This window comes from Lutra lutra, chromosome 3, assembly GCF_902655055.1.
Source record: "Lutra lutra chromosome 3, mLutLut1.2, whole genome shotgun sequence".
NCBI lineage: Eukaryota > Metazoa > Chordata > Mammalia > Carnivora > Mustelidae > Lutra > Lutra lutra.
In genome coordinates this window covers 137,580,895-137,601,472 of record NC_062280.1, presented here as the reverse complement: position 1 = coordinate 137,601,472, position 20,578 = coordinate 137,580,895, and the positions used below count along the sequence as shown (strand labels likewise).

The window sequence follows — 20,578 nt, the reverse complement described above, 5'->3', positions numbered from 1 at the left end:
CTTTTGCTGACCAGTCTTGCCTCCCCTAAGCCAAAAGTATTTTTCAAGACTTCTTGAAGCTGCCTTCTTACCACACAATAATTTGAGTCAGTTGCTGAGTTAATCTGTTAGTTCCTATCACTGTTTATTTAGTATTTTAGTAATTCTATGAGTCGTCACTTGTGGGATTTGATGCGTTTAAGTTTGGCTTACCGGAAGGGGTTAAATTCACAGCGATGACACATAGTAGGATCTATGCCTTTCTTATAAACTAAGAAGGAAATGTTGGAACCCCAAGAATTCAACCGATGGAGAAGCCACATGAGTTGGGCCCTGTGTGACTCTCCCCTCTTGCCTCCATTTTTCCCTTTAAAATGCAGGGTTCGGTGCTTGTTTTTTGCTTTTCTTTTTGGTCAGGCTGGAATACTCTGGAATTAAGTATTGGTCCGTAGGGACAGACCCAAAAGGCAAGACTTGAGTCCTCTGACTACTTGTATGACCTTGGAAAAGCTCATGCTTTCTGCCCTCAGTTTTCCATCTGGAAAAGGAAGAGATTGAATTAGGACCCGAGGTACAGGATGGCCACAACCTCGTCAACTGTAGTTATTGATACTGCGTTTCCTGTCCTATCAATAACATAAAATCCATTTTTTGTCTGTTTCACTTAGTTGCTTTTTCAAGTCCAGTACTATGCTTTTGTGGTTGCTGATTTTACTTTTTTTTTTTTTTTTTTGCAAAGAAAGCAAGATTCTTGGTGTCTGACCATTCACAACAGGCATCAAGTGGTTCAAAAAGACTTCTTAGTGGATAAAATTATTTTCCACTGGCGTTTAGGTCCACATTGGCATTCATTAATAACCCAGCTGTCTCACCACCCTCCAAGAGGTGGCCTGAGTGGGAGCACAAAGGTCTTTAGCGTGATGAATAAAAATTGTTCTTTGTTATTGATGGAAAAGTCACTTACTTAGTTTGAAAACCACACAGAATTGGTTGCTGAATTGGATATCTTGATATTATGTGTTAATGAGCCACCTTTCCTTTTTTTATAAAAATCTGTATTTTTAAAGTCCATTTCTCTGTGATAGTTGATTTTTGTCTAACAGTAGAGGAGGAGACTCTAGTTTTCCCAAACTTTTTAAGCTCTAGCCCAAACATGCTGAAACAAGATCACTAGGAGAGAGGCCGGGTTATCTGAATATTTTACCGGTGCCCCAGTGATTCTTATCAAACAAATTTAGGACACAGTGTTGCTTCTCAAAATGTGATTGGTGGCCGTCATCATCAGCCTCATCTGGGAGTTAGTAATGACTGGCAAGGTTTCTGGTCCCACCTGAGGCCTAGCACATCAGAATCTGTATTTTAACAAGGTCCCCAGGTGTTCTGTGTCCACGGTTATGGTTGAGAAGGTCTGGAGAGGCCTTTGATGACCATTACTAATGCTTGGTGCTGTGCTCTGTAGTTCTAAGAACAGCTGTCCCATGTGGCTATTTGTGATTGCCTTTACATTATGATAATAATTCTATTATTCACCTTTGATATGGGGGGACCTCCAACTTAAGGGGCCGAGGGCTCATCCTGCTGGTGGAAGATCAGGAATTGAGACCCACGCATATGTCACTTAGCAGAACGCCTAAGCCATTACTTTCCAGACCTACTGATTTGTGACCTCCTAAGAGGGACTCAGCTCAGGCTGCTGTCTGAATTTAGAACTGAGCTTAGTTGCCTGATGGTTCCACTTAGGCCTCTGAAAAGCTAGTTTGATATGGCTTGAGTGTCTGTGGTATTTGGCATTCACTTGTAAGATTTTCAGAAGGGTTGGTTGAAATGCTCCCTATGAGTGGCTATAGCCCTGATAACTCAGCTCTGATAACTCACTAAAGGGTTTTGACTTGTGAGTTTTTCATGGGGAGATGGTGGGCGAGTAGAAGGCAGGCCAATTGCTAAGCTGCACTGATACCTTGACAGCCTTTCTCTTTTTTTTTTTTTTTTTTGGCAAAAGGGAGAACTGATCTCCCAGCTCCCAGAAGTTGAGGTCCCAGTAACCAGGCAGCAGTTCTAGAGAAAGGCTGCAGAGGCTTCACTGATGGTGAGCTCTGGTCTCCTTTCAGGGATATGAGACACCCGTCATAAGCTCCGGAGAGTTGCCTTCCACAGAGACCAGCAGAGGAGTGGGCCAACATGAAGTCCAGTCCTGCCATCCAAGCTGCCATTGACCTCCCAGCGGGGGCTGCAGGTAATTCCAGGGAAACCCATCCTCTAGTCTTCGAGTACCTGCTACAAGTGGGATCCAATGAAGGGGTGGTGAAAATATTACTTTTGTCAGTCCCAGAAGCAACATGCTTTCTCCTTGGAGGGAATCCATGTAATGGAGGGAATCCATGTAATCGAAGTGTAATATCGTCTTCTAAGAACGGCAGAAGGTAGAGCAGTTCCCTTACAATAAAACTTTGAGTCAGGGTGCAGGGTGGGAATGTCCTCAGTTCACAGCTGGAAAACCTCACAGCTCAGAGTTGAAGTCCTTTGTCCATTGTCACACAGCTGGGATATGCAGGTGACGTGGGATTTCACTCCCAGCCTGACAGTCTTCAGAGCCCTTGTAGTCCAGAATCCTACTATGCCGTCTGTCCAGGGGAAGTCCCACTTACTGTCCTTATTGCTGCCAAGGAAAGAAAGGAGGACACTCTTTAGAAATGTCTTTGGTAACTGAGGCTGATTTTTGATGGTTTCTAAAGCCCTAAAAAGAAAAGAGAGGCCCTAGCATTTGCCAGGGAAGGATGGGCTGGGCAGGGGCTGAGCCCCAGGGCAGACTGTGGCCTCAAAAGGCACAGGTAAATACTCCTGGACAGTGCTTAGGCCACTCTTTAGAAATACCACCTTTACTCAGCCTGAGGTCATCTAACCAGAAGTGTGTTCGTGGTGACTTGGTTCTCTAGGTTCCTGTGTTATTTTAGCACCAGAGGAGTGCTGGAATGCTCCTATTTCCCAGATGAAAACCCTGGTTTACCCTTGCCCCTTACACTGATTCCCTTTAAAAAAAAAAAAATTATTTTTTTATTAACATATAATGCATTATCAGCTCCAGGGGTACAGGTCTGTGAATCGCCAGGTTCTTACACTGACTCTTGTAAGGGCCTCAGCTCCTGGGAGTGGAGAGGCCAGAGGGGTGAGTTGCCTGTTGTCCTCTTATCCAGGACATCTGGATAAGATGACCCCTCCCGGGTCAACAGATCAGGTGCAGCCACAGGGCCACCCTCATCATCCCATCATTCCCTTAACTGTGAAAAAGAAGTTACAGTTTAGAGAACAAAGTATTTTCTCCTGAACCAAAGGTCGATGGAGGTAGGCTAATTGAGAAAGGCTATAGACAGTACATTACAGACTGATAAGAAATACAGGCACTAGTTCCCAATTTAGAGACCACAGGAGTGTCCTGGCCCAGGAGGAGGGGAAACTAAGGGTGGCCTAGGTATCCACTGGCTTCTTGCCTGCTGAAGGCCTTGGGTCAGTCCCATACCAGCTGCAGCTGGTAACCCATGGTCCAACCAATGGCCCCCATGCACCACTCCCCACCCCCATGTCAACCCCCAGGCCACATTGGGATGACCCTGACCATTGGGACGGTGGACCCATTTGCCTGCCTCTGGCACCCTCTTAAGGGTCCTGCGAATGCTCTGGGCTCAGTTTTTGTCTCTACCATAGGGTGGTATTTAACCACAGGAGAGATTCTCAGCTTTTGGAATTAAATGTCTGTCAGTCAGTCTGCCAAAGACATAGAATCTGTTGTGATAGAATTTTCTTTTTCCTGGAAAGGCATTTCTGTGTGGACAGGTATTTGGGTGCGACTTATGTGCACCCATATATGTGTATTGTTGGGAGTCTGGTGTGTAAGGCATTTGGGGGCATGCTTTTTTAAAATATTACCATGTTTTGGGCCCGTCTACATATGGCCTTTAATTCTCCTGATAACTAGTTGGGATTTCTTCCTGCCCTGGTCTCAGAGGGTCACCCCTCACTGATGTAGCATGGCCCCGCAGCATCTGACTTTGGGGGACAACAGGCTCCTAAGCAGGGGTCTGTGCCAGGTGGACCTGGCAGGTGAGAGGTGAGCGACTCCTTGGCTGGCAGGGGAGGCTTGTGTTAGTGACCTGAGAACTTCTACTGGGAGGTGCATGGCGTGCAAACAGGAAGCCATAGCCCCACTTCGGGTGGGTGGCAGTCTCCCAGTGTGGAGCTAGGAGGGCCTGCAGAGACCTTTGGCTCTGATGCTCACTGTATAGTATAAAGGACACCCTGAGAGGCCGAGTGCGTTTGCCCATGATTGTGCAGCTAGATGGTGTCCAGACAGGGCTAGGACGTTGGTTCCTTGGTTCCTTGACTGGTGCTGTTGTTGTCTTTGTTTTAAAACTCCATAATGGGCAACAGCCCTCCTGGGGGTGGAGGTTAATCTCAAGCCTCTGCTGCCAGCTGTCTGGACTGGGACATTGGGCCATCGTGGACTGAGGTGATCTCGGTGTAGTATACACATGTTCTTTTCCATGTCCCTCCTTTTCTTTGAAATCGACCTCCCCCATCCAGCAGGTTTTTGGTCCAGTTCATCTGCTATAAAATGCTGGGAAGCTGGCACTGCCTGTCTGCTAGTGTAGGAGAAATTCCAGAAATCCCAAGCAGCTAGGATGGGGGAGGATTTGAAGAAGATAGGTCATTGTATAATGTTGAAATGAGGCAGTGTGGAGCTCAAAAGTTAAATTCCTTCATGAGGAACCTTGGCCTCCCTTTAAAATAAGGTAGGTTTTTTTCTTTCTTTCTTTTTCTTTTTTTTTTTAAATACAGTAGTTTTTTGACAACTATAACCCGCTCCCTGCTTTGACTTTGTTGCTGTATGCCTTAACTAGCCTAGCTTGTCAATGTGACCTAGACCATTGACGTTTATCCTCTCGTGCCAAAATTCATGATTCTCTTGGCCATCTGGATGTCTTCTTTGGAAAAATGTCTATTCAGGTCATCTGCCCATTTTAAAATCAGAATGTTTAGGTATTTGTTGTTGTTGTTGTTGTTGTTTGGTGTTGACTTACAGAAGTTCCTTATATATTTTGAATATTAACCCCTGGTCAGAAGCATCATTTGCAAATATCGTCTCCTGATGCATCCTTTGAAAATATCCCCTCCCATTCATTAGGTTGTTTCTTTGTTTGTTGATGGTTTCATTCACTATGCAGCAGCGTTTTATTTTAGTGTAGTCCCAATAGTTTGCTTTTGTATCCCTCACTTTAGGAGACCTATCTAGAAAAATGTTGCTAGGCCAGTGTCAGAAGTCTTACTGCCTATGTTTTCTTCCGTTTTATGGTTTTATGTTTGTTTTATGTCAGTTTTATGGTTTCAGATCTCACATTTAGGTCTTCAATCCATTTTCAGTCTATTTTTGTGTATGGTGAAAAAAAAGTTTCCTTCTTTTGCATGTAGCTGACCAGTTTTTCCAGTACCATTTATAGAGGAGACTGTCTTTTCCACCGTTGCATATGGCTGCTTCTTCTGTTGTGGAGTAGTTGACCCTGTAAGTGTGGGTTTATTTCTGAAACTTTTTATTTATTTATTTTTAAAGCTTTTATTTATTTATTTGACAGAGATCACAAGTAGGCAGAGAGGCAGGCAGAGAGAGAGGGAAGCAGGCTTCTCGCTGAGCAGAGAGCCCGATGCAGGACTTGATCCCAGGACCCTGGGATAATGACCTGAGCCAAAGGCAGAGGCTTAACCCACTGAGCCACCCAGGCGCCCCTGAAACTTTTTTTTTTAAAGATTTTATTGATTTGACAGAGAGAGACCACAAGCAAGGGAGGAGTGGCAGGCAGAGGGAGAGGGAGAAGCAGTTTCCCCACAGAGCAGAGGAAGCCTGATATGGGACTCCATCCCAGGACCCTGGGACCATAATCTGAGCTGAAGGCAATCACCCAACAAACTGAGATACCCAGGTGCCCAGTGTGAGTTTATTTCTGGGCCTCTATCCTGTTCTTTTGATCTATTTCTGTATCTCTTTGTGGCAGTACTATACTGTGTTGATTACTACTGCTTTGTAGTGTTTTTTGTTTTGTTTTTTGTTTTGTTTTTTTTTGGAAGGAAAAGGTTTAATATAAAGATTCAAGATTCACATCAATATAAATGATAAAGTTACCTTTCTCTTGATAAGAGCTCAACTTTTGCCTTTCTCGTTTTAATGTTTCTTGCCATATTTTTTCCTACGTTTTCCTGTTACTTTCACCCCATCTCTCCCTGTCTACCGTCCTATTGACAGATTCCCTCCTCTCCCTAGTAGCTTACACTTGATCTTTAGCAAAAGGCCAAGAGGTGATCCCCAGTAGTTTAGAAACTATACTTGTACATAAGCTACAATGATTAAATTCATTTTAACACACTCTTTAACTTTACCAACATCTAGGTAGTATCCGTAACCTTCTTTTCCTATATTCCCCAAGTGCACTGTTAGCTGTTCATCTTCCTGAGTAGGAATGTGGCATTTTATTTTCCTGTTTTCCTTTTTTGATGTGGGAGAAAGATAATCTACATTGTGTGTATGTGTTTATAGTCACCCTAGATTGCTAAAGTATATCCTCCAGTGATTCTTTCAAAGAGGGTATGCAAGAAACAAACTGTGAATTCTTTAATATCAGAAAATGTCTTTTACCTTCAAAATAAAAGCCACTTTGGCTGGATGTAGGATTCTAGGTTTAAAGGTTTTTCCCTGCAGAAATTTTATGTTACTGCCCAATTTACTTCTAGCATCCAGAGTGTCCAGTAAGTCTGCTGTCAGTCTGATTCTTGTTCCTTTGTAGGTTCACGCTCCTCTTTCTGGAAGACTTTTTATGATTTTTTTTATCCTTGCAATTCCCAGATTTCTAGGAGTCTCTATTCATCAATCTTACTGAGTACTTGGTAAGCACTGACAGTCTCAAGACTTGAATTTTTCTTGGCACCTGGGTGGCTCAGTTGGTTAAGCAACTGCCTTTGGCTCAAGTCATGACCCTGGAGTCCTGGGATCAAGTCCCACATCCAGCTCCCTGCTCAGAGGAGGGTCTGCTTCTCCCTCTGACCCTCTCCCCTCTCATGCACTCTCTCTCTCTCTCATAAATAAATAAAATCTTTAAAAAAAAGACGTGAATCTTTCTTTACCTCTGGGAAGTTTTCTTCAATTATTAATTATTTCCTCTGCTCCATTCCCTTTATTATCTTTTTCTGGAATTCCTGTCAAATGGATATTGGAGCTTCTGGATCTCTCCTCTATCTTTGGATCTTTCTTTATGATCTCTTTGGCCGTTTGCATTGTAACCATAGAACATTCTTCAAGTCGATCTTCTAGATCATTCCTTGTCTCTCCAAGTATGTCTCTTCTGCTATTCAGAGCATCTGTGGAATTCTTTATTTCCAAGACCTCTGGATGATAATTTTTAATATTTCTATTCTCCTCTTTTATCTCTTTGAAGTTATTAATTCACTTGTTCTAAAATTTTCTTCTCTTATATTATCTGTTTCTTTAGGTGTTGGCAACTTTGTTTGCGGAGTTTTGTGTCCGTTTTCCTTCAAACTATGGTGATTCCTGATGGAGTACTCAAATTTGTACATAAATGCCTATGCTGCTTACCAGAACTTACCTCTAGTGACTTTGAGGGAGAGGCCAAACACAAGGTTAGACAGACTGTCCCAATTCCTTGATTTATGAGCATATCTGTTTCCTCTTTTTTCTGGGGTTTTTGTTCCATCCAAGGTTTCACCAATTTTCATCTGAGTCCCAAGCCCCATAATTTTAGGCAATTTCTTTAAGTCCATTGGAGGCCTCTCTTTTCTCAGTCTGGAGGGCAAGTCTTTACATGTTCTACTTCAGAGTCCTCTCCTTCGTCCCACGGTAAAACTACTTCCATTTCCTACCCTGAACATTCTTCTTCCTCTGGCTCAGAATCTTCTACTTCTTTAGTTACAGTAATCTCCAAGGTATCTTTGGTCATTTCCTCAACTCCATGCTTCATATTTACCACAGTATGGCATTGGAAGATTGAATCCTTTCCTCATATAATTCCAAAGCCACCTCTTCTCCCTTCTTCCCAGCCTTCAAGCTTCCTACCTCCCTCCTCTTCTGAGCCGTCTTCCTCTCGAGGGTTTGTTTTTCCTTCCACTCTGAAGAGCCTTCCTCCTGAGTCTCTAAGTTTTTCACCTTCTCTGGCTCAGCAACCTTTACATCTTTAACAAATAGCTCAAGCCATCACCAGTTTCCTCCCCAGTTCCATGCTTTGAGTTTACTAGTTTTATCTACTTTTTCTTGAATTTGTATCTTCCTCCTTTCTTTTTTCATTTTGTGGGAGTGTATCTTTCAGTAATTCTTTCATAAATGATTTCTGGCTGGTACATTTGATGAGGCTTTACATATCTGAAAAGGTCCTTCACCACCCTTAAGGCTTAAATGCTCATGTAACTGGATGTAGAATTTAAATTCAAAATCACTTTCCCTTAGAATGTTGAAGACATTAACTCCATTGCTTACTAATATTCAGTGTTGCTGATGAAAAGTCTGCTGCCAATGCAAGTCTTGCTCCTTCATCTTCTCTGGAGGTTTGTAGAATATTTGCTTTATTCTTTAAATTGAGAGGGATTTTTTTTTCCCATCTTTGCTTTGACCAGTTCGTCCTCTGCAATGTCTGTTCTCTCCTGTTACTTCTGTAGGATGCTCTGTCTCTGGGTCCATCAACTGTATTGCTTATGGCTTCTTCCCCACTTCCCATGACTTTGTGTTTTTGTGATTCATCATGGGGCAATTCCTTACCTTGGTTTGTCTTGTATGCTTTAGCTTCATCTAATTTGCTAGTTAGTTCTTTTCTTCTAAAAGTCAAATTTTCAATATCCTCAACTATTTTAGAGTGTGCTTCTTCTATTTTCTTAATCCTGTTTTTTATGTGACTATATCTTTTATTTGTTACTACTCCTTTTTGGTACTAGAATTCTTTGGATTTTTCATTCTAAAATTTCCTTCAGGTCATATTTTAAAAAGGATTTTAAGTTATTGACTTGAAAAAGAGAATGAGCACAAGTGTGAGTGCAAACAGTGGGGGGAGAGGCAAGAGGGGCAGAGAGAGAGAGGCAGAAGCAGGCTCTCTGCTGAGCAGGGAGTCCGATGTGGGGTTGGATCCCAGGACCCTGAGGTCATGACCTGAGCTGAAGGCAGATGCTTAACTGAGTCACCCGGGCACCCCTCCTTCAGGTCATTTTTAAGAAATTGTCTTATCTTTTCAACCACTAAGTCCCGGTTTTCCATCAAGCCTTTAAACTTGATCATGGTAACTACTGATGTGTCTCTGCATTTTCAGTCTAATACGTGAGCCATCTTCTGGTCAGTTTCTGTCAACCAAATTCTTTCCCCATGGTGATATTTTCCTATTTCTTTGTGAAAGTCTAGCAATTCCTTCCTCCTTCCTTTCTTTCTCTCAAGATTTTACTTTTAAGTCATCTTTTTATCCAGTGCAGGGCTTGAACTGCTAACCCTGGGATCCAGAGTTGCATGCTCTTCTGACAGCCAACCAGGCATTGCAAGTCTAGCAATTTCTGACTGTACATGAGACATTGCTGATATGTATTCAAAACAGAAGTATTTTATCTTTCTGAAGAGTAATTTTTGTTTTTTTAGACCTGCTAAACTCGCAAACTAAAAAATCTTAAAAATAACTGTATGTATCTATATACATCTATATATACATATCATCCAGTGAGGGTCTTCACCTACAAGGAAGTTTTCTGCAGAGCAGTATTTGGTCTTCAGCACAGCTGTGTCTCAGTGCCTTGACAAGAGATCCAGCCTGAGGGGACACACACACACGCACACGCACACCAAGGTCTTTGTAGTATATCTTTAGAAATCTGGGATTGCAATACCTCCATCTTTGTTGTTCTTTCTCAAGATTGCTTTGGCTACTCAAGAACATTTGTGCTTCCATACAAATTTTAGGATTATTTGTCTGTTCTTTGAAAAACTCTGGTGGTATTTTGGTAGGGATTGCATTGAATCCATTGATGTGCTTCGGGTAACATGGACATTTTAACAATGTTTGTTCTTCCAATTCATAATCATGGTACAGTGTTCCATTTGTGTTGTCTTCAATCTCTTTCTCATTGTTGTATAAGTTGCAGAGAACAGGTCTTTTACCTTCTTGGATAAGTTTACTCCTAAGTCTTTTATTCTTTTTGTTGCAATTATATATGGGATTGTCTTAATTTCTTTTTCTGCTACTTTGTTATTAGTGTAAAAGAAATGCAGCAGATTTCTGTATTTTTGTATCCTACAAATTAGTTCATTTATCAGTATTTATTTATTTGAGACACGTGGCAAGATAGGGAACACAGCAGGGGAGTGGGAGGGAAGAAGCGGGCTTCCCACAGAGCAGAGAGCCTGATATGGGGCTCGATCCCAGGACCCTGGGGTCATGACCTGAGCCGAGGGCAGATGCTTAATGACTGAGGCACCCAGGCACCCTCTTCATTTATCAGTTCTAATAGTTGTTGTTGTTGTTGTTGTTGTTGTGAAGTCTTTAAAGTTTTCTTTATTTAAAGTAGACTCCATGTCCACTGTGGTGCACAGTGCGGTGCTTGAATTCATGACCATGAAAGTAAGACCTGAGCTGATATCAAGAGTTGGATGCTTAACTAGCTGAGCCACCCAGGTGCCCCTAAGGTTTTTCTGTATGTACTATCCTGTCCTGTGCAGATAGTGACAGCATAACTTCTTCCTTACCAATTCGAATGCCTTGTATTTCTCATGTGATTGCTGTGGCTAGGACTTCTAGTACCATGTTAAATAAGTGATGAATTGGACATCTCTGTCTTGTCTCTAATCATAGAGGAAAAACTGTCAGCTTTTTACCATTGAGTGTGATGTTAGCTGTGGCTTTATTATGCTGAGGTGTGTTCCCTTTAAAACCTACTCTGCTAAAATCCATCCATTTCATGTTGTATTTTGTCAAATGCTTCTCTGTATTTGAGATGATCATATGGCTTTATCCTCTTGCTAATTGGTGCATTCCACTGATCGATTTCAGAATATTGAAACCACCCTTGCATCCCTGGAGTAAAGCCTGCTTGATCTTGCTGAAGGATTTTTTTCCCCTGTATTGTTGAATGCCTTTCGCTGTTATTTTATTGAGGGGGATTTTTGCAACTGTGTTCATCAGAGACGTTAGCTTGTAATTTTTTTGGTACTATCTTCACTTTTGAGGTCAGGGTAGTGCTGGCCTCCTAGAATGAATTTGGAAGTTTTCTATTTTTTTTTGGAATGGTGTTTGAAGGATAGGTATTAACTCTCCTTTGTGTTTGATAGAATTCACCTGTGAATCCATCTAGTCCAATTTTGTTTGTTGGGAGGTTTTTGTTTTGTTTTTTGATTACTGATTTAATGTCATTACTAGTAATTGGTCTGTTCAAATTTTTTTCTTTTACTTTTTTTTTCCCTTTAGATTTTATCTATTTACTTAGCATAAGCAGGGGGATCAGCAGACAGAGGGAGAGAGAGAAGCAGTCTCCCCACTGAGCAGGCAGTCCAATGAGGGGCTCGACCCAAGACCCTGGGATCATGACCTGAGCTATCCAGGTGCCTCTCTGTTAAAATTTTCTACCTGTGATTCTAGATGTTTCTGGGCATTTATCCATTGCATTTTTGGAGGTTGTCTAATTTGTCGGCCTGTAATTTTTCATAATCTTATAATCCTTGTATTTTTGTGACGTCCGTTTTCTTTTCCGTTATTTTTTTAAATCTTTTATGGTTTTTTGTCTTTCGTATGTCTATTCTGATCTTTATTTCCTTCTATTTTGGGGCTTTGCTTGTTCTTCTAGCTCTTTTCAGTATATGAAATTGAGATTTTTCTCATTTCTTTTTTTTTTTTTAAAGATTTTATTTCTTTATTTGACAGAGAAATCACAAGTAAGCAGAGAGGCAGGCAGAGAGAGAGGAGGAAGCAGACTCCCTGCTGAGCAGAAAGCCCGATGTGGGGCTCGAACCCAGGACCTGGGATCATGACCTGAGCCGAAGGCAGCGGCTTAACCCACTGAGCCACCCAGGCGCCCCATCTCATTTCTTAAGATAGGCTTATATTGCTATAAATTTTCCTTCTAGAACTACTTTTGCTACATCTCCAGGATTTTGGGCCATTGTGTTTTCATTTTCATTTGTCTCCATGCATTTTTTTCATTTCCCCTTTGATTTCTTGGTTTACCCATTCAGTGTTTAGTAGCATCTTATTTAAATTCCATATATTTATGTTCCTTATGGTTTTTTTTTAATCTTGTGATTGATTTCTAGTTTCATACTGTTGTAATAAAGAAGCTTGATATGACTTCAGTCTTCTTATATCAAATAAGATTTATTTTGTGGCCTAACGTGTGATATATTCTGGAGAACGTTCCATGTGCATTTGATATGAATGTGTATTCTGTTTCTGGGTGGAATGTTCTATATGTATCTGTTATGTTCATCTGGTCTAAAGTGTTGTTCAAAGCCACTGTTTCCTTGTTAATTTTCTGTCTGGGTGACCTATTGATGTATACAGGGTCTTAAAGTCCTCTACTGTAATTACTGTCAATTTATCCCTTTGTGTCTGTTAAATGCTTTATGTACTTAGGTCTCCTATATTGGCACATAGATAATTGTAACATCCTCTTGTTTTCTGGTTGGATTGATGCCTTTATCATTAGGTAGTGCTCTTCTTTGTCTCTTGCTACAGTGTTTTACAGTATTTTATGTAAGTATTGCCACTCCAGCTTTTTTTTTTTCTTTCCTTTGCATGTTAAATGTTTTTCCAGCCCTTCACTTTCAGTATATGTGAGTTTAGGTCTGAAGGGAGTCTCTTGTAGGCAGCATATAGATAGGTTTTGTTTTTGCTTTTTTTTCTTCTTTTTTAATCCACTCACTCTGTCCTTTCTTTTTCCCTTTCCTTTGCTTCCTTCCCTCCTTTCTCTCTTTTTTTTTTATCATTTTTTAAAATTTATTTTCAGCATAACAGTATTCATTGTTTTTGCACCAGTCCCAGTGCTCCATGCAGTCCGTGCCCTAATACCCACCACCTGGTTCCCCCAACCTCCCACCCCCCCACCTCTTCAGACCCTTCAGATTGTTTTTCAGAGTCCATAGTCTCTCATTGTTCACCTCCCCTTCCAATTTCCCCGAAATGCCTTTTCCTAACTCCCCATGTCCTCCATGCTATTTGTTATGCTCCACAAATAAGTGAAACCATACGATAATTGACTCTCTCTGCTTGACTTATTTCACTCAGCATAATCTCTTCCAGTCCCGTCCATGTTGATACAAAAGTTGGGTATTCATCCTTTCTGATGGAGGTATAATACTCCATAGTCTATATGGACCACATCTTCCTTATCCATTCGTCCATTGAGGGCATCTTGGTTCTTTCCACAGTTTGGCGACCGTGGCCATTGCTGCTATAAACATTGGGGTATAGATGGCCCTTCTTTTCACTACATCTGTCTCTTTGGGGGTAAATACCCAGTAGTGCAATTGGAGGGTCATAGGGAAGTTCTATTTTTAATTTCTTGAGGAATCTCCACACTGTTCTCCAAAGAGGCTGCACCAACTTGCCATTCCCACCAACAGTGTAAGAGGGTTCCCCTTTCTCCACATCCCCTCCAACACATGTTTCCTGTCTTGCTAATTTTAGCCATTCTAACTGGTGTAAGGTGATATCTCAATGTGGTTTTAATTTGAATCTCCCTGATGACTAGTGATGATGAACATTTTTTCATGTGTCTGATAGCCATTTGTATGTCTTCATTGGAGAAGTGTCTGTTCATATCTTCTGCCCATTTTTTGATATGATTATCTGTTTTGTGTGTGTTGAGTTTGAGGAGTTCTTTATAGATCCTGGATATCAACCTTTTGTCTGTACTGTCATTTGCAAATATCTTCTCCCATTCCATGGGTTGCCTCTTTGTTTTCTCGACTGTTTCCTTTGCTGTGCAGAAGCTTTTGATTTTGATGAAGTCCCAAAAGTTTATTTTGGCTTTTGTTTCCTTTGCCTTTGGAGACATATCTTGAAAGAAGTTGCTGTGGCTGATACCAAAGAGGTTACTGCCTATGTTCTCCTCTAGGATTCTGATGGATTCCTGTCTCACGTTGAGGTCTTTTATCCATTTTGAGTTTATCTTTGTGTACGGTGTAAGAGAATGGTCGAGTTTCATTTTTCTACATATAGCTACCCAGTTTTCCCAGCACCATTTATTGAAGAGACTGTCTTTTTTGACAAAACCCAGCATCCGTTCCTGATTAAAATGCTTCAAAGTATAGGGGTAGAGGGAGCATTCCTGAACTTCATCAAATCTATCTATGAAAAACCCACAGCAAATATCATCCTCAATGGGAAAAAGCTTGCAGCCTTCCCGTTGAGATCAGGAACATGACAAGGATGCCCACTCTCACCACTCTTGTTCAACATAGTATTAGAAGTCCTAGCAACAGCAATCAGACAACAAAGAGAAATAAAAGGTATTCAAATTGGCAATGAAGAAGTCAAACTCTCTCTCTTCGCAGATGACATGATTCTTTATATGGAAAACCCAAAAGACTCCACCCCCAAACTACTAGAACTCATACAGCAATTCAGTAACGTGGCAGGATACAAAGTCAATGTACAGAAATCAGTGGCTTTCTTATACACTAATAATGAAAATACAGAAAGGGAAATTATAGAATCAATTCCTCCTTTCTCTTTCTCTCTCTTCTTTCTCTCTCTTCCTCTCCTCTCTCTCTCTCTCTCTCTTTCTCTTTCTGTCTTGTAAATGCCATGCCCAATGTGGGGCTTGAACTCATGAGCCCTAGATCAAGGGCTGCATTTTGTACTGACTGAGCCCCCCATCCCTTTATCTTTTGATTGGAGCATTTAATCCATCGAGGGCCTTTTATGATTGGAATATTTTGAAAATGATATGCCTCCCTGTGCAGTTAAACAGAACATTTATCAAGTGCCTCCATTGGGTTTGAGGTTCTCCATTTTTGCATGGGTGGACAAGGTGGTCCTGGATCTTCTGGTGAAGGGTCTGCTGCTTGGTCATCCCCATTTTCACCACCGATGCCATCCCTGCCAGGTTAGATTTCCTTACTACCTTGTTATTTGCTGACTCAACTATTTTAAGCATAGAAAACCCACAACACTGGCCCTGGTAAAGTATAGAGTGCACCATGGTCCGAGCCCCTCTCCTACAGGGCCTTTAGGGACACCTAGGAAAGAATGCAGAACTATTTCCATTTTTCAATCAAGGAGAATGAGATGATCAGAGGTCTATGCTTTGAGCAAGTGGAGAAATATTCCTCTAAGTTATTCATAGCTTCTGGGATACTTGATGGGTATCTGAGGACCTGCTAGGTCTCAGTGGCTGGTGCTGGTGTTCCGAATCATCATCACCCACTTAGAGGGGGCCTGGACAGTATCCTTTGTGGTAAATTACATGGGAGTCAGTTATCTCCATAGATGAGAGGAGGGAATTGTAGTTAGTATTTGAGCATACACTAGCCTCCTACCTTCTCACTGTTGGAAATGTAACTGTTACAGATATGCAACAAGTCCATGTATTAGCAGCCTTTGATGTCGGAACTGTTGAAGATGATTGGGTTAAACTATGGAAAGGTTCCAGTTAAAATTGCAGTGCTCTGAATGAAGTGGTTTATTCAGTTTAACTGCATCTAGGTTACCTAAATTATGTACCCTCTTTAAAAATGCTGACATTCACCTCTTCTTTTGGAATAATTATTTTTATATAATTAGGGTCCTATTTTATTCCTAGAAGTACCTGAGAGAGAATAACTATAACTGTAGTAGCATCTTATTGAATAATGTTCCACTAATTCAGAACTGAAGATAATTTGGCAAGACAGAGTGGAAATGGATCATTACTCTCCTAGAAGAAGTGATCTCTCCTAGAAGAATGTAGGGATAGGATCCCAGATTAACTTGTAATTGCTTAAAAGAAGAGCTCACCGTCTTCATGCTCCTTGAAGATGTTTATCTGCCAGTAATTCGTGGGAGTTATTCAAAACAGCCCCTCTCCTGTCTCTACTTTGCACAATTCAGTCAGAGTAACTACATAACGTCAGTTATGAAATCACATAAAATTACATACAATATTTATGTAAGCCTTCTCTTCAATTTTTTAAAAAAAGATCTTGAGGTGGGGGCAGGAGCAGAGGGGGAAGGATAAGCAGACCCCATGCGGAGCACTGAGCCCAACGCTGGGCTCAGTCTCACAACCCAGAGATCAGGACCTGAGCCCAAATCAAGAGTCTGATACTTGACCGACTGAGCCATCCAGGGGCCCCAGCCTTCTCTTCAATTTTGATGACACTTTAAAAACCTAATCCAGGGGCGCCTGGGTGGCTCAGTGGGTTAAACCTCTGCTTTCGGCTCAGGTTATGGTCTCAGGGTCCTGGGATCAAGCCCTGCATCGGGCTCTCTTCTCAGCGGGGAACCTGCTTCCCCCTCTTTGTCTCTGCCTGCCTCTCTGCCTACTTGTAATCTCTCTTTGTCAAATAAATAAATAAAATCTCTTACAAATACATACATACATACATACCTACATACCTAATCCAATAGTTAGGTTTCCTGACACAAACAGTGGACATCTGAGATGCAGGGATCTCTGAGGCCCAGGAAAGGTAGAAGCATTAACGAGTGGTATTTTCCAAATGCTGACCTAGTCCAGCGTCCGGGGTTATGACAGGGTGGCGTGGCTAGAGTTCATTCTTTTCCTTACATTCAGGCTTTTTTACTGAGGTCCTCTACAGCAATTTAGATTTTGCTGTTTCCTAAACTCTTACAATATAAAAGTGTAAAAATACATGATTGGAGCTAAGCACGGTAGGATTCAGTGCATTCTCCGTTCGAATACGAATCATTAGTTGGTAGAATCCAGATGAAGATTTTCCGTGTGGTCCAATTTTAGCTCTTTAGGGATTAGCCAGACTCTTTGTCATCTTTATCTGTTTCCTTTTTCCCTGTTTTTCTGATAGTCATCAGTGCTGCTGGGGATTAGGCAGAGAAGGGTGATTCACTCCTGCTGGACTTCTCCTCCCTCCCTTGATACGACTGCACGCATACAGAGTGACTGTTCTTCATGAACCATTCGCGCAGCAGCTGTTATCTTCAGCCTTCTTGTCCATTTTTATTTAATCCTCGTGCAAACTGGATGGGGAGCCAAGGCTCTGAAGTTAATATCACTTGTCCAGACTCTCACAGCAGAGCCGGCCTTCAGGACCAAGTCCATCTGACCCCATTGCCGACACCTCCGAACACACGCCGCCCCTGTGCGCCCTGCAGTCTTGACTGTTGAACACGTGTCTGTCTCTCCCACCGAGGGTGGGCTCCTTCAGAGCTGGAGCTGGGTGCCGGGCACAGTGGGGACTCGTTGTTGTTAACTGAACTGGGCTTGGAGGTTTGGTTGCTGGGGGGTGGGAAGAGAGGTTGGAGTGAACTGCGACAGAAGAAAGCCCTGGGGTAGGGTGCTTATCTCTCTCTAAATTTCTGTGGGTGTTTGCGGCTGCATTGTAAAACAGAAGACTGGTGCTGGAAGAGACTTCTGTCCTGGTTTTAGGGGGCACAGCATGTGTGCTGACCGGGCAGCCCTTTGACACCTTGAAAGTGAAGATGCAGACGTTCCCTGACCTGTACCGGGGCCTCACCGACTGCTGCCTGAAGACCTACTCCCAGGTGGGCTTCCGCGGCTTCTACAAGGGGACCAGCCCAGCGCTGATCGCCAACATCGCCGAGAACTCGGTCCTCTTCATGTGCTACGGCTTCTGCCAACAGGTGGTGCGGAAAGTGGTTGGATTGGAGAAGCAGGCCAGGCTGAGGTGAGTTGTGGGCACTAACACTTTCTTCCTTTGTTTAGAAAGACAACGTTGTTGTCCAGTCAAAATTTTTATACCTTATGGGAAGAGTGTTTCCTTTTTTAACATAACCACTTTGTTTCTGATTGTGAAGTTGTCTTGTAAAACTTGCAGAAGGCTGGTCAGTAATGCACCGTGGAGAAGGAGGTGCCCTTATGTGCTGGTGTTCTTCAGGAAGATGCTTTTCAGATGCCGCTGGTGGTACTGCTTCTCTTGTGGGCACGAGGGCTGGACGGGAGCCACAGGTGCAACTTGTGAGCCGAGCTTTGGGTTCCCCTTCATCACAGTGCAGAGGACTGGAAGAAGCTGCGTGAGCCAGACAGGCTGGAGAGCAACTTGGAATTTGGGGAGGAGTTGGAAGCATCTGTGAAGATGCGGATGGACTGACTCTTGTCTGGCCAAGTCTGCCCAAACATCGGACTTCGGCTTGTGCTGCGTCCTCCCTTGCATATTTATTTACACAGAGACCATAGAGGATTCAGGAACCACCGGCATGTGTAGTCCTCCCTTTTTTTTTTTTTAAGATTTTATTTATTTATTTGACAGAGATCACAAGTAGGCAGAGAGGCAGACAGATAGAGAGGGGGAAGCAGGCTCCCCGCAGAGCACAGAGCCCAATGTGGGGCTCGATCCCAGGACCCCGGGACCATGACCTGAGCCGAAGGCAGAGGCTTTAACCCACTGAGCCACCCAGGCGCCCCTAGTCCTCCCTTTTTTTGAATGTTGATTTATTTTAAATCATTTAAAATGGTATCAGGTTCAAGGTTGGGCAGATAGCCGTATGGGTTGTTACGGTAGGAATTGGAAACCCATTTGCAACTCCGGTCATCCACTTGGATCTTCATAACAGTCTGGGCAGTGCCAGCTGTAGACATAGGACTGTGCTTTTGGCCCAGTGTCTTGTGGTCCCTGCCCTCCTCGGGTGACACTGTGAGGCTGCTGCCCTCCTGTGGCCCTGGGGCTCCTTCTCTCTGCCCAGGTGAGACCTCCGCTCTGCCCGGTCCATGTACCAGGAGCGAGCCTGGGATTCGTGTGTGGTACCTGAGCATCCCCAAGATTTGCTGGAAGACTGGATGCCTGGCCTCGTTAGCATTAGCCTCCATCCTTCCCATGCGTCCAGGGACACCTGGACAGAAGCGCTTCCATCCCTTGTCGGCATTCAGTGTGTTGTCTGGATCTGTTGGTGACCAGCCCTGGGCTCTGCGGCTTCACGGGGTCTCTCTGAGAAGGGGCGTCTCAGTCTTTGATCACTTCTTGTCTTCTAGGAATAACGGCCTTATATTCTGGACTGAAACCCACAATGATTCGAGCGTTCCCTGCCAATGGGGCGCTCTTTCTGGCCTACGAATACAGCAGGAAGCTGATGATGAGCCAGTTTGAAGCCTACTGAAGTGTCCTGGCGAACCGAGGTCCGAGTCTAGGCACGTGACCACTACAGTTCATCTCAGGGTTTCACAGAGTACAAGACCAATGGGGAATTATTTTGGTTTCATAGGAGTTCTGTTTTTTTGGTCTTCCCTTATTCTACTCTAAATGTTAAACTTTGTGAAAAGGGCCTCTATTTTATCCTATTAGTTTCTGGCCATAATCGTACTGAAATCGAACTAAGTTGCTGCTCTTGTCCTTGGTGGGACATTTAGGGTGAGCCGCCGGCCCTGCACAGGATCTGAAAGGCTAAATATAGTTCTTTCGGGACTTTGCGTAAACCTGTACGTGTCCGTGCAGCTTGGATGGTTACATGTTAGTAAGGCATCATTTGGTTCCATGTTTAATTCTCAGATCTCACCAGAAAAACTCTGAGGTAACCATGATTCATGAAGATGGCTATGAATGATTCCTTACTCTAGATGTAGGCTCTCTTTTAGAACCTTAGTACACGCACTATCCTAAGTGGCTGAAGTTTTTCTGTGGTGCTTGACAGCTGAACTGTCCATGTAGATTTTGTGGAGGAGAACATACCTGCAAACTGGTGTGGCTTCCATGTTCACGATTTAAGTTAGGAGTAAGCCTCTTGGATTTTCCCAAGATGTTCTACTGTTAAAATAGTGCCATTCACTTCCTAGGTGGGATCACCTTGTGCCCCTGACACATTGTCAGGTGTGAGAGCAGCATGCCCCTCACCTGTGCCAGCTCCCTTTTCTCCCAAAGAACTCCCCCTCTGCTGGGCCTTAGGTTGAGGGAGGTGCTGAGGGGAGGGCGCCCTGCTGCTGTGCTTTGTGAAGGCCCATGACCGACAGCAGGCCTGCTTCTTCCGTCTCTGGGTCCTGGCCTGGGTTAGATTCCAGATTATTTCTTTGGACCGTCTCTGGCCTGCTGATGCACTTTGGACCACTCACTCACTCACCGCCTCCACCAATCAGAAACCCTTCCGGGGAGCAGAGTGCCAAAGCCAAGAGAAGCCCTTGTTCCCTGTCTGGTGTCTGAAGGACCGTGCTCGTGGGCAAGGTCCTCTTTCTGATGGAACTGGACAGAACCTAGGGCTTGTCCTCCACAGTGAGTGATGTTGGGGGTGACCCTCTTGTTTAAGTTTCTCGGGATCGGTCACTGCCATGTTTCTTATTGGGTTGGAGCCTTTTACATTTGGTACTGGCAGTCCGTGGATTTTCAGGATTGTATATAGGGGGTGACTTTATAAAGCAATGAAACAAGCCAAGTAATTTTATTAAGCTATGCCATATGAATGCACTA

At 43.2% G+C, this 20,578-nt stretch overlaps 2 protein-coding genes across 2 annotated transcripts in view; both read left to right on the top strand.

Moving 5' to 3' along the window:
- Positions 1 to 20,578, top strand: part of LOC125096359 (28S ribosomal protein S31, mitochondrial-like) — a 764,428-nt gene that overhangs the window by 71,300 nt on the left and 672,550 nt on the right. Inside the window, exon 7 of the transcript XR_007126153.1 lies at positions 2,088 to 2,212. The gene's annotated coding sequence lies outside the window, so the exon portion shown is untranslated. The remainder of the gene's footprint in view (positions 1 to 2,087; positions 2,213 to 20,578) is intronic.
- Positions 2,158 to 19,280, top strand: LOC125095624 (mitochondrial ornithine transporter 1-like). The gene is made up of 4 exons (XM_047722058.1): positions 2,158 to 2,212; positions 17,596 to 17,854; positions 18,005 to 18,135; positions 19,156 to 19,280. Exons 1-4 carry the CDS (start codon positions 2,158 to 2,160, stop codon positions 19,278 to 19,280), a joined length of 570 nt encoding a protein of 189 aa, XP_047578014.1.

Coding starts and splice junctions, on each gene's coding strand:
- LOC125095624 (XM_047722058.1), top strand. CDS start 2,158: ATGAAGTCCAGTCCTGCCATCCAAGCTGCCATTGACCTCCCAGCGGGG. Junction 2,213..17,595: donor CCTCCCAGCGGGGGCTGCAG/GTAATTCCAGGG, acceptor TCCTGGTTTTAG/GGGGCACAGCATGTGTGCTG. Junction 18,136..19,155: donor GGGCTGGACGGGAGCCACAG/GTGCAACTTGTG, acceptor CTTGTCTTCTAG/GAATAACGGCCTTATATTCT.